Source organism: Lonchura striata, chromosome 1 (assembly GCF_046129695.1).
Source record: "Lonchura striata isolate bLonStr1 chromosome 1, bLonStr1.mat, whole genome shotgun sequence".
Lineage (NCBI taxonomy): Eukaryota > Metazoa > Chordata > Aves > Passeriformes > Estrildidae > Lonchura > Lonchura striata.
Window position 1 is genome coordinate 93,931,729 of NC_134603.1, and position 14,562 is coordinate 93,946,290.

The window sequence follows — 14,562 nt, forward strand, 5'->3', positions numbered from 1 at the left end:
ACAGCAGGAAAGTTCTACCAATTCCTCTTACTGGTACTGTAAATATAGCAGCCCTCATGATTCATAATTTTAGGAAATGAGACCTCAACCTGAGCTGCCCCCAGAGCTGTCTGGCTGTGTGCCAGGATGCTTCAACCATCTACTAGCAATCAAAAGCCATTATCTGCAGCAGTCATCATCCCAAAACCTCCCTTTTTTTTTTTTTTTTTTTTTTTTTTTTTTTTTTTTTTTTTTTTTTTAACTCAAGGCTCATTAAAGCTCAACACAGCAAAATTAGTATTAAGAATTATAAGAAAAGGAAAAAATGAAGAAAAGAAGCCTGGAGAACGTGCAGGCAGGAGTGATCATGACTGAACACACGGATAGGCTCACACATAGGGAGGGACTGTCTGATCAGCACTCTTTGGCTTGGAAAGAAGTCAGTGACAAGACCTAGAACTGAAATCTAAACAAATATTGAGTGGCTTAAACAAGGAAAAAGAGAGAGAGAGACTCACTAACTCTTCTTGAATGACAGAAAAGCTCTAACTGTATCTCCAAGTTGTTGGTTAGAACACAAAAGAAGTGATTCCTCATGCAAGTTAGGCAATTTAAGACGTTGCAGAGAGGAGAGGTTTACTAGGACTCAAACATTTCAACAAATGAATGAAAGAAAATCCCACAATGACTACTGAAAGCATACATACCATTTTCAGCTCGGGAACAACACAGCTGTAGGAGCGTATCAGGGAAGGATCAGTATAACCGTGCCCGTTCTACTCACCTGTAGGCACTGGCTTGGGAAATCGTCTGGATACAGCAATGCCTTGGACTTGAGGTTGGATCTGGTGTGCCACCTTAACATTATTTTATAGTATACCTCAGGAGTTATAAACATCATGAGGAGTTTTACCAAAAAAATTATGGAATTGTTGTCTTTTTGTTGTTTGTGGGTTTGGGTTTGTTTTGGGGTGGGAGGGAGAGTGTTTGGGTTTGGTTTTATTTTTAAATTATTTGGCTTATATTTTCATGGGTTTTATGTAAACTTCAGTTCCATTTATTTGCTTCCATCCTCAGCTAACATATTCTGCAACACTGAGCACTGAGAACATTGCCATTGATTTCCATCAGCAAAGGATCACACCCTGCTTCCAATTTCACAGTTACTAAGCAACACTAAGTGATCACAGCCTCTGAGCAAGCAATGTCCTGTATTCAAAGGTTTGAATTGTACAACTCCATAAAGACTTGGAACTTGGGCACCTACCAATGAATACCAGCAAATCTTAGATACAAACTCTGGAAGTACAGAAATACATACCCTGGGTGCTGTTAATTGAAATTAGCTCTAGTGAACCACAAAATTTCCTTGTATACACATCATGGACCTAAAACTGGGAGTACTTTCTCATACACTGCAAAGTTTCTGTATTTTTTCCCAGGATTAGCTAGAACAAAACCACTTTTCTTTTTTGAAATTCATACACAGCACTCCTATTTAAGTTACGTATTCAGTGATAAAAATAAAAAAGAAAGCACATAAAACCAGGAAGTTAAACACCATCAGCCTTAGGGGAACATGTAACATCATCCCTTATAATTCAGTGCATTTTTGCAGTAGTGCACATTCTTTAAAGATTCATAAAAACACTGTAACTGGATTTCTGTTTTTCTTTTAAAATAGCATCACTGTTAGAAATACTATAACTATTAGAAAATAGTAAATAACACCATATTCTTCCTTTGTTTGTTGTTGTAGAAGACTTTCCTGAATGCAAACAACTTTTAAAAAATAATCAATAGCTAAATTTGCTTTAATGAAGATGGTACTTGCAGCCGTTAGTAAATTATACTTACTCATCTAGACACCAAGACAACAGAAACCTTGCTTGCTGCTAACATGGAAAATCTGAATGGTCCAGAAGACTAGATCCATTCCCCAGTGAATGACTAAAAATTAGACTGGCTGTTCTCCCTTGGAAAATCCTGATCTGGTTTAACATTTTAAATATGTGAAATCTCAAGGGTGAGAAAGTGTTATGGAAGCCCACGCATAAGAACACTGCAAAAAAAAAAAAAAAGTGCTACAGAAACCTCTGGTGTTTCATGTACATCCATTCACACACACACAAATGTATACAGTAATTGTTTAGGGACACAGTTTAGCTCTTTTCACACCCATTAGAGGATCCTAATCATAAGAGTTGAGCAACATAAAAGCTTTTAAAGCAAAAATCCTGGACATTGGTGTGTTACATCAAATGGAAACAATATTACACAGCAGGCTTTCACTTCCGAGACTGATTAGAAGCTGTATTGTATTTACCACACTACGAAGATAATAACCTGAGAGAACATTAGCATAAATCATTAATTCATTGTGGGGAAACTCTGGAAGAGGATATCTTTCTAAAAGGAAAATGATCACATTAAAATGCAAGCAAACTTTGAGGAAAACAAGCTGTGCCAAGTAAATGGTGCCAAAATTAAGTAATTCATACTTATCATACTTGGTCTTCAACAGGAAGAATTTAGAGCACATGAAAACACAAAAACACCTTAGCAAACCAATGGGAAAAAAAAAAACCAACTGACTGTTTCGTTGGTTATCTGAAAGCCCACTTGCTGGAATTACACAGATCATATTCCAAAAGGCTCACATACCTAATAAATAGTACTGGAAGACACTGAACAAAACTGTGTACATGTACACTGTCCTGTGCTTCCTAATAATTCCCTATCCTCAGTAAACAAAAAAGCAAGCATGCAAAATTCTCCAGATAAAAAGTATTTAGAAAATGTCCACTAATTTCTCCTTTCCTTCCTTCTGTGTCAGTTTTAGAAAGCAAAATGGTCAGGTGACATTACCCTATAATAATTTCTATTAAAATAAATTATTTTGCTTTTAATGCAACTTACAACCTCATAAATAGCCAACTTGAGGAGAAAAGCAATAAAAGAAAAAAACTACCCACCATTTACCCAGTGACCAAACAGCAATATGAAAGATATCACATTCCTCTTTCTATGCTTTGGATACAGAGGAGCATTTTGATATTCCAAATATTTAGGGACGTTATTTGCTATTGATACTTTTAAGTCATTACTAAGAATGCACTTGACATCTCTTGGGAAAGAAAAAAAACTCTGAATACCCTAACTTGCAGGTTCTCTTTTAAAGCTGACATCCCTCTTTCTCCTTACTGCACAGAACAAAAGGCAAGCCTTCTGTTTGCAGGCTTCAGATCACTTGCTCAGTTGCTACCCTCAAATCACAGCATGTGAGGGCTGCATTCCACCTGAGGAGTTTTTGTGGCAGCTGCCAGGCAGAGATGCCTGAGCTCACCAGGGTAGAAGGGGCATTCCAGGCTGTGAAGCTGATCATGCTGGAAGTGCTTGCTAACAGAGATGTCAATGAAGTAAAGGAGTTTCAGTACCTGAGTTAACAAGCTGCTGCTCCATGACCCCACAGCCCAGGACCTCCATCCATTCTCCTTGGAAGTTGATCTCCATCTCAAAGGAAGGGTGAGTAAATGGGAAGTAGCAATCTACCCATCTGACTTGCAGTCCTGTAGCAGTGTTTAAAAAATAAATAAATATGAAAGGGTGTATGCTTAAAAGGCCATCCCTCCAACCATCTGTAAAATTTGCCCTTCAACTAATGACATGAATTACAGCAATCCAGAGAAAATAAATAGCAAACAAACTAATTTACAACACTTGTGCAAGGCAATAAATCTTAAAACCTGGGGAAAAAAAATGACCATGTCTTTTCTAATATGAAAAATGCTTTGTGCAATTCAAGCACCCTTTGAAACCAAATCAATCATTTGTCAAACTCTAGCAACCACCTGGCATCGAACAAAAATGAGCCAAGATAATAGGAAAGTCAGTGATTTTGTTATTTTTTGCACCAGGAAATGACTAACTACTTCTCACAGGAAAAGCTAGCTAAGTCTTTAATTTTTTCTTAGTATTTTATGGATCATCTAGGCAAGTAATTTTTTTCATCAAAACTTAATTAAAATACACAGCTATTCTCTCTGTATACGTTTAAAAATGAAAGTTAAAAATAGATATCATTATATACAAGTAGAAATATATTTTTAGAGTTGTACATTATTAAGGTATGCAACATATGCACAGAGCATTTCTGGACCTGGTAGATAAATGTAAGGGAAAAGCCCCACTTGGCAATTCCCCACCATCCTCCCCAGAGCTCAGCACCTCTGCAGATACCACTGAGCAGAGCAAGGAAAGCTCTGGCATCTCAGAGCAGTGCAGCCAGAAGAGGACAAGGTCTTCCTTCCCGAGGTCTTCAGTGCTGCCAAAAGCACCTGTCAAAGCACTCATTATATTTGAAGAGTTTTAGTTCTTCTAATGATTTACAGATGCTTTGTTTCACTAAAATTTTTCTTCTAGCCATTAGGTGTCAGGAAAGAAGTCTCAGAAACATGAACCATAAAAACTTGATAGAGAACTGAAACACAAATTCTGTAAGCTAAGCTAATGCCTTAACCCCAAATACATCTTCTTTTCAGTTAAGCTAAATGCTAATCAGAATTAGGATCATTAAGAACCAGGCAGGTCCAGCTTCAAAAAAAGGAGCTGAACCTTGTTTTTCAAAGGCAAAGGTAGTGTGAGTGACAGCAACTGTTAACATTTGTGGGTTGATCTTCAGGTTTTTTTGGGGTTGTTTCATAAGAGAAGTGTAAAATATGAAATTGTATGATTCATACTAAAAGTTTTTCAACTAAAAATATTTAAAGTAGCTTCAAGAATTAAATCTTCATTGATTACTTCTGAAGCACGAAATGTGGCTACAGAAACTGAAACAAAAAATTACAACAAAGATGTACATGCATGGCCAAAACATAAAATATCTCCTAACAGTCACAGGGAACTTTTCTAGATGCTATGAAATTTCAAATGGCAAAGCAAGTTTCAAAACAGACAGACTGGCACTTCTAGATTTTCTCTACTTTCTTAAAAACCAGTCTCAGGAAAGTATATGAGTAATGGAAAAGCTTTTTGATAATTGTATATACAGAACACAGAAAAGTATTTACAATAGTTTCACTCACAATTGTAGTGTGACTTACAGCAATCATTTTACTACTCCTTTTTGTCTGCACGACAAAAAATACATAGATTAAAAGAGTCGTGCATACAATAATATAATGTGCAGAAAATGTTTTTTTAATTTCCTGATCTTGGCATTTTTAATCTTTGGGCTGTGCACATATAAAATATTCTCATTTAGCTTGCAGAATTTGCAACTGTAGCAACTACATTGAATATTCAACTAGTTTGCGTTCAGTAGCAACATCCAGATAATGGTTTCTTATTAATCCTCTGATTACTTAAAAAATGAAGCTTTGTGCAAAAAAAGGATTTCTCAGCTGTTTGTTCTTAATTAAAATAAATTTTTAAGGGTAAAAAAAGAATCTAAAGCTCTTTTTATTTTTTAATTTTAATGCATTTTAGTACTTACAAGGCTTCTGGTTTAAATGCAAATAAGGAAACAAACAACATTCTGAATAAACCAAAACAAATTCACAATGAAGAAACAACTTGCACCTTCATTCTGTTCTTTAAGTTAATAGTTAATCCCACATAGAACAATAATTTTATTCATACAGTGTCCAGGCCATTTGGGAATACCTCTTTCATATTTGTGTAGTTTACATTCAAGTGTTCTTTCAGACTTTTGGCTCTATAAGACTTTACTGAAAAGCAGAGGGTGCTCAGCCTTTGGCAATATTAACTGCATTTCTATAGAGTGCACAGAACAAATGGGTACATTTATTATTTAGATACAAAATATTGTCTTGGTGCTCAATATATTCCCAAGGAGTAAAGGGCATTACTTACACTCAGCAAATTAAACCACTAAGGACTTTAAAGGATTATGATGATTAGGCTTCCTGTAGTACTATATAATTTTCCTGATTTGGCCTAGTTTATATCTTCACATACAGCCTATGAAATACTGGCAAAATTGACCTCTAGAAATTTTAGGAGGCCAAAAGACACATATCTGGCTTGAAACAGGCACTTACAAGAGCACACCGCTGAATCTAATCAAGGCCTGACCACTAGACACAAACTCCATAACTGTTCCGCTTCAAAGAAATTATTTGTGTTATCAGACACAAAAACACCTGCTCGTTTCAGAGCCTCACAGTGTTCATTTGAGTCCCTCAAGGGGGTAGAGGTCCATTCATAATTGTGCTGGGCTGATGCTGGCTGAACACCAGGTTCCCACCAAAGCTGCTCTACCACTCTTCTCCTCAACTGGACCAGGGGTAGAAAATTTAATGAAAGGCTCGTGGGTCAAGATAATGGCAGGAAGAGATCACTCAGCAATTACAGTCATGAGCAAAATAGATTTGACTTGGAGAAAGTCACTTAATTTATTACCAATCAAATCAGAGTAGAATAATGGGAAATAAAAACTAAACCTTGAAAACTATTTCCCCAATCCCTCCCTACTTCCAGACTCAACTCCACTCCCAAAATCTCTACCTCCTCCTCACCAGCAGGGGCAATGGGGACTGGGGACTGTGGTCAGCACATCCCTCATTTTCTCTGCCACTCTTCCCCTGCTCCAGGGTGGAGCCATGCCCACCGAAGACAGTCCTTCATTAACTGCACCAGCGTGAGTCCCTTCCACAGCATGCAGTCCTTCAGGAACCTCCTGCTCCAGCATGGATCTCTCCACAGGGCCACAGGTCCTGCCAGAAGCCTGCTCTAGTACAGGTTTCCAACAGGGTCACAGCCTTCTTTGGGAATCTACCTGCTCCAGCATGGGACCCTCCATGGGCTGCAGGTGGACCTCTTTATCTCCATGGGCTGGAGGGACACAGCTGCTTCACCATGGTCTGCATCCTGGGCTGCAGGGGAATCTCAGCTCAGGTACCTGGAACACCTCTTCTCCCTCCTTCTCCACTGACCTTGTGTCTCAGCAAAAGTATCTGAAGGGCTGTTTCTCACACATGTTCTCATTCTTCTCCCTGGCTGCAAACTGTGCAGGATTTTTTCTTCTCCCTTTCAAACTGTGTTATCCCAGAGGTGCTACTACCATCACTGATGGGCTCAGCTTTGGCCAGCAGTGGGTCCATCTTGGGGCTGGCTGGCACTGCCTCTGTCATGACATGGAGCAAACATCCAGCAGCTCCTCACAGAAGCCACCCCTGCAGCTTCTCTGCCACCAAAACCTTGCCATGCAAACCCAATACAGTAACTTGTATGTCAGATCAGTATGGAAATAGTGAATAATTACTGTTATTTCTAAACACTGAATCCAGGTAAGGAATTGGTTGTAGCCTGCACTCAAAAGTAATGGTGTTAGATATTAAGCTAAACAAGTGCTAGCCTAATTGAGTCTCATAATGAAAAAGGCTTGACCAAAGGCACTGAAAAAGAAAGAAAAGAAAAAAAGAACAAACCAAACACATTAAAGCAGCCTTTTAATACACTATAGCACAGAAGCAACAAAGCCTGAGACCCAGATGGTCTTCACTGACCAGAAATTCTCTTTGTTGCTGTGAGCATTATTTTTAGAGACAAGGTTATAGAAGAAAAAGGAGAAAGGTGCAATAAAGGTGCTGGAAAGCACAGAAGGTATTGAACTGGGGCCTCTTGAGATGTGTGTCGATTTGTAAGTACTCTGCACCTTGTTTTTTCAGATAATTCATCATACTTGCAGCAGGAGCTGGCTTTCCATATAAACATTTTTCAGAAGTTATTAGCCAGACCATTATGTCCTTTATAATTTTTTTTAACTCACTACACTCATAGATCTCCATGCACTCAAAGGAGGTATCAGTAAAACAGAATTAAGAAGGAGAATGAGCAGAACATGTTTGATTTAAAAGATATCCAGTGGCAGTTCAGTGAGAACCAGCAGTGGCAAAGCCATCAATCAAAGCACAGCATTACTCACTCCCCTGCCTTCCCTTACTACTGCCTAAGAACTGGGTAGATAAATATGGGATACCAGTGAATTTTGAGCCATTTCATGTAAAGCAACAGATCACAGAACCAGCATACAGTCATTATTTTCTATTTGCTACAGTAAGATTACTTCTGAATCTCTCAGGGGGAAGAAAGCTTTTTGCAAACTACAGAGGGGTTAGAAAAAGAACCACAGTTGAAAAAGACTGGCTAACTTTATGATGAAGTCTTGGACAGCCTTGTTACTAGGTAACTGAAATGAGAACTAACAGACTACCTACACTGGCAGAACTTTATGGGGAGATGGATGTGTAACTTTAATTAGTGGATTTTAAGTGTGCACCTTATGGAAGTAACAGAGGAAAACTAAGAAGGATGATGTCTAGGTGTAGTATTTGAAATAGCTTCCTGACAGAAAAATGGAAGAAACTGAAAGACAGTTACCCATAGAATTTAAAGATCAGGCATGTCAAAGCATCAGAAAATACCATAAGAAGAACAACTTTACATTGTCAAGGTTTTAAGGCAACTGATTGGATACTCCAGAAATTACTCGCTCCTCTACGTCATTCCTTTGTCTGCTGGCAAAGCCAGAAAGACATAAGAAGACAAACTTTTGTAATAAGGGTAAGTGCAGATTCTATGAAGTCTTTGAGCTTCCTCAGGACTACACAGTGATTTCTAAACAACTTGGTTTTGTCAACACTGACTTGTTCAAATAGCATGGTAGGAGCCAGGTAGAGCCCAACTGTCTCATTAAGTTTTATGGAAACTAACATAAAACAGTGCAAAAAAAAAAAAAAAAAAAAGGCAAGTCAGTGGTATGACCTTCCTGCAGAGATCCTCAGTCTATCATCAACCTAAGCTAGTAAATTCTCAGACAAGCACTGCAGAAGCACAGCTTTCAAGTCCAGGACTTCAGGTACAAACTAGTCTATGCAAAACTAACATGTACAGCAGATTTAATTTACAATCCAAACAATCTGCCTATAAAAAACAGTTGACTGTATGACAATGCAACATTTCAGTCACTTACTGCAGCTGTGGTCATGCCATCCTGCTAGAAAAGATGAGCAACTTCACTACAGTATTCTGCTCTCGGCACAGGGTGTAAAGAATACAGCTTATGTCAAAAATAAAGGAATAAAAATTTTGCTTTTAACCTAACATGGTGCCTTATGAAATATCAACATATAAGAAAAACAAATTTTTCAAGAGTAACACACTTAAACACATTTTAAATATTAAGTTAAAATTTATAAGAGTCAAGATGCAAAACATAATCAATAGTACCATGTAAAGAGTAAAATGCTAGTTAAAAGATGTCAGCTATCAAAAGACAAATTTATCTACATGTGCCCCAAGACAGTTGCAGTACACCAATCTCACCTTGTGCCTAACATGAACTTTGAATGCTTTGAATTCCTGTACTCCCATGAATGGGGCAGGGGGTTGAAATACACATATATGTACACATACATAAATTTAAATTTAAAATCATAATAAATTTAATTAAATAACTATATCTTATGTTTGTATTCCAGGAAAAATGTTGAGGGTATAGAAATAGAAAACCTCAACAGTAAGAAGGTGGCATCTACCTTTAGCTGTACATTTAAAATAATTTATGAATATATTTTAATGTCTTTTTAGCTACTGGGTGGACTGTATAAGAACTAGTAATAGCCAACATGCTGAGGCCTAAAGTAGAGTATCTGTCAACACTTAGAGAAGGATGTCACTGCAGTCTGAGATACCACTAATAACTCCAAGAAATTGCTCACTTTAAACATCCTCAGCATCTGAGGTTGATCTAAATGTATCATTCTTACTCACTTTCATCCCAATTTTGTATGTTTCAAAAGGTCACTGTTAAGTAAAATAACCTGTAAGAAGCTCTGAGCTGAGGAACTTTAAGATTTTTGTTCAGGTGGAATAGAACAATAACTGGTAGAAATTTTGCATGCTGTAAGTCAACTTAAGAAATTCAGAAAAATATTCAAGCAGTTATATATAGAACATGGTATCATTATCAATCCACCCTTGGAACTACTGCTCTAAGTGAAGTAAACATCTTAAAAGACCTTAAAAAGTAGGCAAGATACCTCATGCATTCTAATACCATCCAGTATTTCCTCAACAAAAAAAAATGAATAAGCTCCGAAGAGAAGCTTCCTTGCCAAGAAATTGCATTAATGCAGCAATTTTGACTCAGGCCATTTATAAATTCAGTTCCTGAAACTAAAAGCAGATACTTCTGAGGAGAGAATACTTCATTCATATACACATCCATTACCCTTCCCCATTCCACTGTAAGCACCAGAAAACAATGACTGTTCAGCTTGATGTGAACTTAGCAAACATGGTCTGCCCACAGCTGGAAGGTTTAATTTATCTGCACAAGGGATGCAGCACATGGACACACACACCCCTTCCCTGCTCCTGCCCATCCCCACGCTGCTGGTGCAGGATCTGAACACTGCCCAGCTGCACTCAAGCTCTCATGCACCCCAGATGCAATGCTGCATCCACGCTCCAGCCCTCCAGGGACATGGGAGGATGAAGCAGAGGGGGTCCTGCAGAGCTTTGTGCTGCAGCTGGAGTTGCCCCTCCTCACCGGACCCACACTGACAGGCTTTTGGCACACAGCTTCTGCCAGACCACTGCTTGCAGCTGGGTCTCCACATGTCCCCAACTGCATCTGTGCTCACTACGTTACTCTGACACGCTGCACACCTAAACATTGTCACAAAAACCTGCTGAGTCAACGCAGTGTTGTGTGCACCACTATTTAGGAAAACCAGAAAAACCCATCTGGCTGTTTCTACATTACCAGCTGCCAGCACAACCCCTTCCTCTCCGTGTTCTGCAGCAAAATGTTTCTCAAAAGCCCAAGTGACTATAGCCATGAGCAGTCTGGGGGAAAAGGTGCAAGAACCTACCATCACCAAAGATGTGAGTCATGAGCTTTGTGAGCACTTGCTTCAGGTTGAACTCCACCAGCCTCACTGCCTCCATGGTGTGACACTCCTGCTTGTGTGCAGTGCGATGGCCTTGCTCAAACAGCTGTAAACCTTCACCATCTTTAATGCTGGAGAACAACTAGAACAAAACCACAAAAACACCGCGTTTTGCATCAGTGACCTCTGGAACAAAAATAGAGAATGAAGTTTTGTTAATTTAAGTGGGAATCTTACCTGCTAAGTCGGCACTGTGAAAAATAAACAAAGACTGTGACTATACAAATTCTATTCACTAAATGCAGAGATAAATCTCTGTAAGAACAAAAATGCTCAAGTAATTAAATCTGGTTTACTTCTATCATCAAATAATATGATTAGCTATAGGAAAAGAATAATTTACAAAATAACCATCTTTTTTTTTTCTGATTCAGTTACTTTGAAAGTTATTGTGCAGAACAAAGTACTCTGTACAGTGTATGTAAATTACACCACAAAAACTACAAAACACAATGAACACAATGGCATTTATCAGAACTTCAACTCTTTTAGTACTTGAATGATGTAAAAGAAATACCAAAACAATTAAAAAGAGAAAAAAAAAAAAAAACCAGAAACACAGAACCAAGAAAAATCCAAACCAACCAAAAAAAAACCCACAAAAAAAAAAACCAGACACAAAATAAAAACAAAACAAAAAAAAAAACCAAACAAAAAAAGAAACAAACCACACAAAAAAAAAAAACCACACAAAAAAAAAGCCAAATTAAAAACCACAAACCCAAAACAAACCCTGGCAGTTTATGAGACTTAAGCTGTTTACTGTTGATTCATCCTGGGTACAAGTTTATATTCATTTAAGGACTACCATTTTGCTGTATATTCCCACACAAAGCATCCTTTTTCTGAACAAGAATTTTGTCTATGGGGCATTTAAGGATTCATGATCTCAGGTGGGGGTTATGAAGCACAGGGACAGCTGTTTTGGGATGTGGCAGACTTGCTCTTCATTCAGACACTGCTCGCCACCACATCTGCTGCAAGTTGAAGATTTCTGTTTTCTGCATATCCCCATATATTTCTGGCCAGGTGATCCTGGCCAGATACATACCAGCAAATCTATATCCTTTCAGAGAGACCTATAATAAAACACATTCATTACACAACATTGTTGGAGGCTCTGTGTCTTAGGGAGAAAAGTAGACAGTTTTACAATCTAAAGAATATTTTTGTTGGAAATCCTTACAGCTGTACAAAACTCCCATATCTGGGGTGAAGTCTTGAGGGTTCTTTCCTACTCCTCCTCCTCTACCTTCCCCTAGTCAATCCAGCACACACAGAGGGAAAAAACACGCACTGAGATTTTCTTTCCATTAAGCCTCCCAACATAAATAGCTCTTACTCAGGAGATGCCACGAATAGTGTGTAACCTTAACAACTCATGGATGCCCACAGAAGTTGTTTTAACTGCAGTTTGATGCCTACAGAGCACTAAACAAAAAGTTCAAGTGAGTCTCTGGTATTCCACCAATGCTAACAATTAATTAGAACCAGTTTCTAGCAAATTTCCTTCAGTACAGGCACAACAAATGAAGAGTCTGAGTTTAGATGGCAGGCAAACTAGCACCACGGTAGATTGAAGAAATATAAAAAAAAAGGGAAAATCCAGTAGCATTTAACTTTTTATTGCTAGCCACAAGGAGATTGCTGGCAGATTTAGAAAACATTTCTTCTCTTAATCTCCTTAGTGTGCTGCAGAAAATGCTAAATTAAAAAGGAAATGTATAAATTCCAAATAAAACTATTCTCCACCAGTCTAACTAAAATGCCTTTAGTAACCAAAAGGCAGCAGCTTGACAAAGTAAGTATCACACTTTTAAATAACAGATTCTTTATTCAAGCGCTCATCTGAAAGATTAAACCCCCTTCTTCTTACTGACATTAATCCTATCTTGACTGGAACAAGAAGATAATACTCATCCTACAACTAATTTGCTGTCAGCAAGGCAGACTGGTCACCCAGCATGTGGTTTTGAAAGGCAGGGGAGCTCAGAGAGGCCAGCATTAGCCTAGGGAGGATAATTGTCTTAGGCTCACTGGGTAGCCAGTGGAGAGACACAGGCTCCCTCACACAGGAACACAGAGTGGCTAAATTGGTTCCTGCTCTGAACAACCCTACACAGGTAGCTATTTTTTCTATTGACTGACTCACTCACGAAACCTGAAACACCCTTCAGGCAACAGAGATGCTCCCTCTTTTGACCAAAATACACTGTATTTATACACTAGAAGGTACATTTGTTATTTTACCTATCAGCAGTATTTTAGGACCTGAAACTCTCTTCCTCCTTTTCCCTTCTGCTTAAGACTGGCTCCTCAGGCCACTGCAAAGAACAGACACTGGACATAAGCCTTCAAAACACAGCATACATATCAACGAGTACATAAAAATACTTTTGCTTACTATTGTATTATTTCTGAAATGTTGATGTCACAATTACAGTCTAAAGCAAAATTCTATTTCAGCAATTTATATTGGATGTGGAAACAAAATACGTGCAAGAACCATTAAATACATTGAATTATAATGCAGCCCTGTCACCTGCCTGAGCCCTAATCCTGCCAAACCAGTCATAGGCACCATCTCCAAGTGCCTCCAAGTCATAGGCTCCTTCTCCAAGCTAGGACAAGGGTCCATGCAGCAGTGTACTGAGCCAGGCAGGGAGATGGATGGGCAGTAACTCAGGAGAAGGGAAGAAACTGAGCTATGTGTAAATGGTGTTAGTCACCAAATATCAGCATACTAGCAGCTCCAAGAGATGAGCTGGCACATGAACAGGGCTGGGTCACTTTGGGCACAGGCATGACTAGTCCAGTTCAGACAGGCTCTGAAAGTACAGCCATAGGGAAGTCCCATAAGCAGGGAAGACAACAGCTCCCCCTTTACAGTCAGGCACTGAGGGGCACTTTAGGGTATTCTCCATAGAGGCTCCATCAGCTGCAGATGGGATTATACCAAGGAAAGAAAGAGACACCTTACAGTTGTATTAATATTTATTCCTGACTTCCCATTCCCCAACATTGCTATGTCAATACAGCAGCTTTAATCCGATACACCAATTTCACTACTACAATGACTGAACTGTGCTAAGTACATGTCTTGGATTAGAAACAGTTCAACATTTCTGTATACATAAAGCCAGGAAAGTCAAAGCTTGAAGAAAATGAAGAACCACCTACATTCATTCCTTTTTGATGTCTATTTTTCTCACGCACATATCTGAGAAAATGGAGAAAAAAAATGCCTAACATCTTGCATAAAACACTGACACATCCAAGACAACATTTTCACGTACATTCATTCCTTCAGTGCAGACTAAGACAACATGCACTATCTTATTGTATTGAATACAATCAGTCACTACTACATGCAGGAAAGAAATTTCCTGTAGCCATAAATCAAGTACCTACATGTCTGTAGGTACCTGTAAGGACAACAAGATTTTTCTTTGAGTGAAGGTGTGCAAAACACTGAATATTGGATCACTATTAAAAAGCCAAAAATTAACACTTACCAGGATTTATCAGAATATCTGACTGATGCTGCATTACAAAGAAGAAGGCAGAAAAGAATTGAAGTGACCTAACCATGTGACATGAAGTT

The 14,562-nt window shown here is 38.5% G+C and overlaps 1 protein-coding gene across 4 annotated transcripts in view; it reads right to left on the reverse strand.

Annotated features, from left to right (window-relative positions):
• FARS2 (phenylalanyl-tRNA synthetase 2, mitochondrial) overlaps nucleotides 1-14,562 on the reverse strand; it is a 229,318-nt gene that overhangs the window by 154,691 nt on the left and 60,065 nt on the right. For 3 of the 4 annotated variants that reach the window (XM_021534747.2, XM_031503941.2, XM_031503942.2), the window contains exons 3-4: nucleotides 10,881-11,040; nucleotides 3,417-3,548 (exon numbers count right to left, since the gene is read on the reverse strand). In XM_021534747.2, coding sequence (XP_021390422.1) covers nucleotides 3,417-3,548; nucleotides 10,881-11,040 — 292 coding nt within the window. Of the gene's footprint in view, nucleotides 1-3,416; nucleotides 3,549-10,880; nucleotides 11,041-11,927; nucleotides 12,013-14,562 lie in introns of those variants that run through there. The other variant, XM_031503943.2, reaches the window with a different exon arrangement.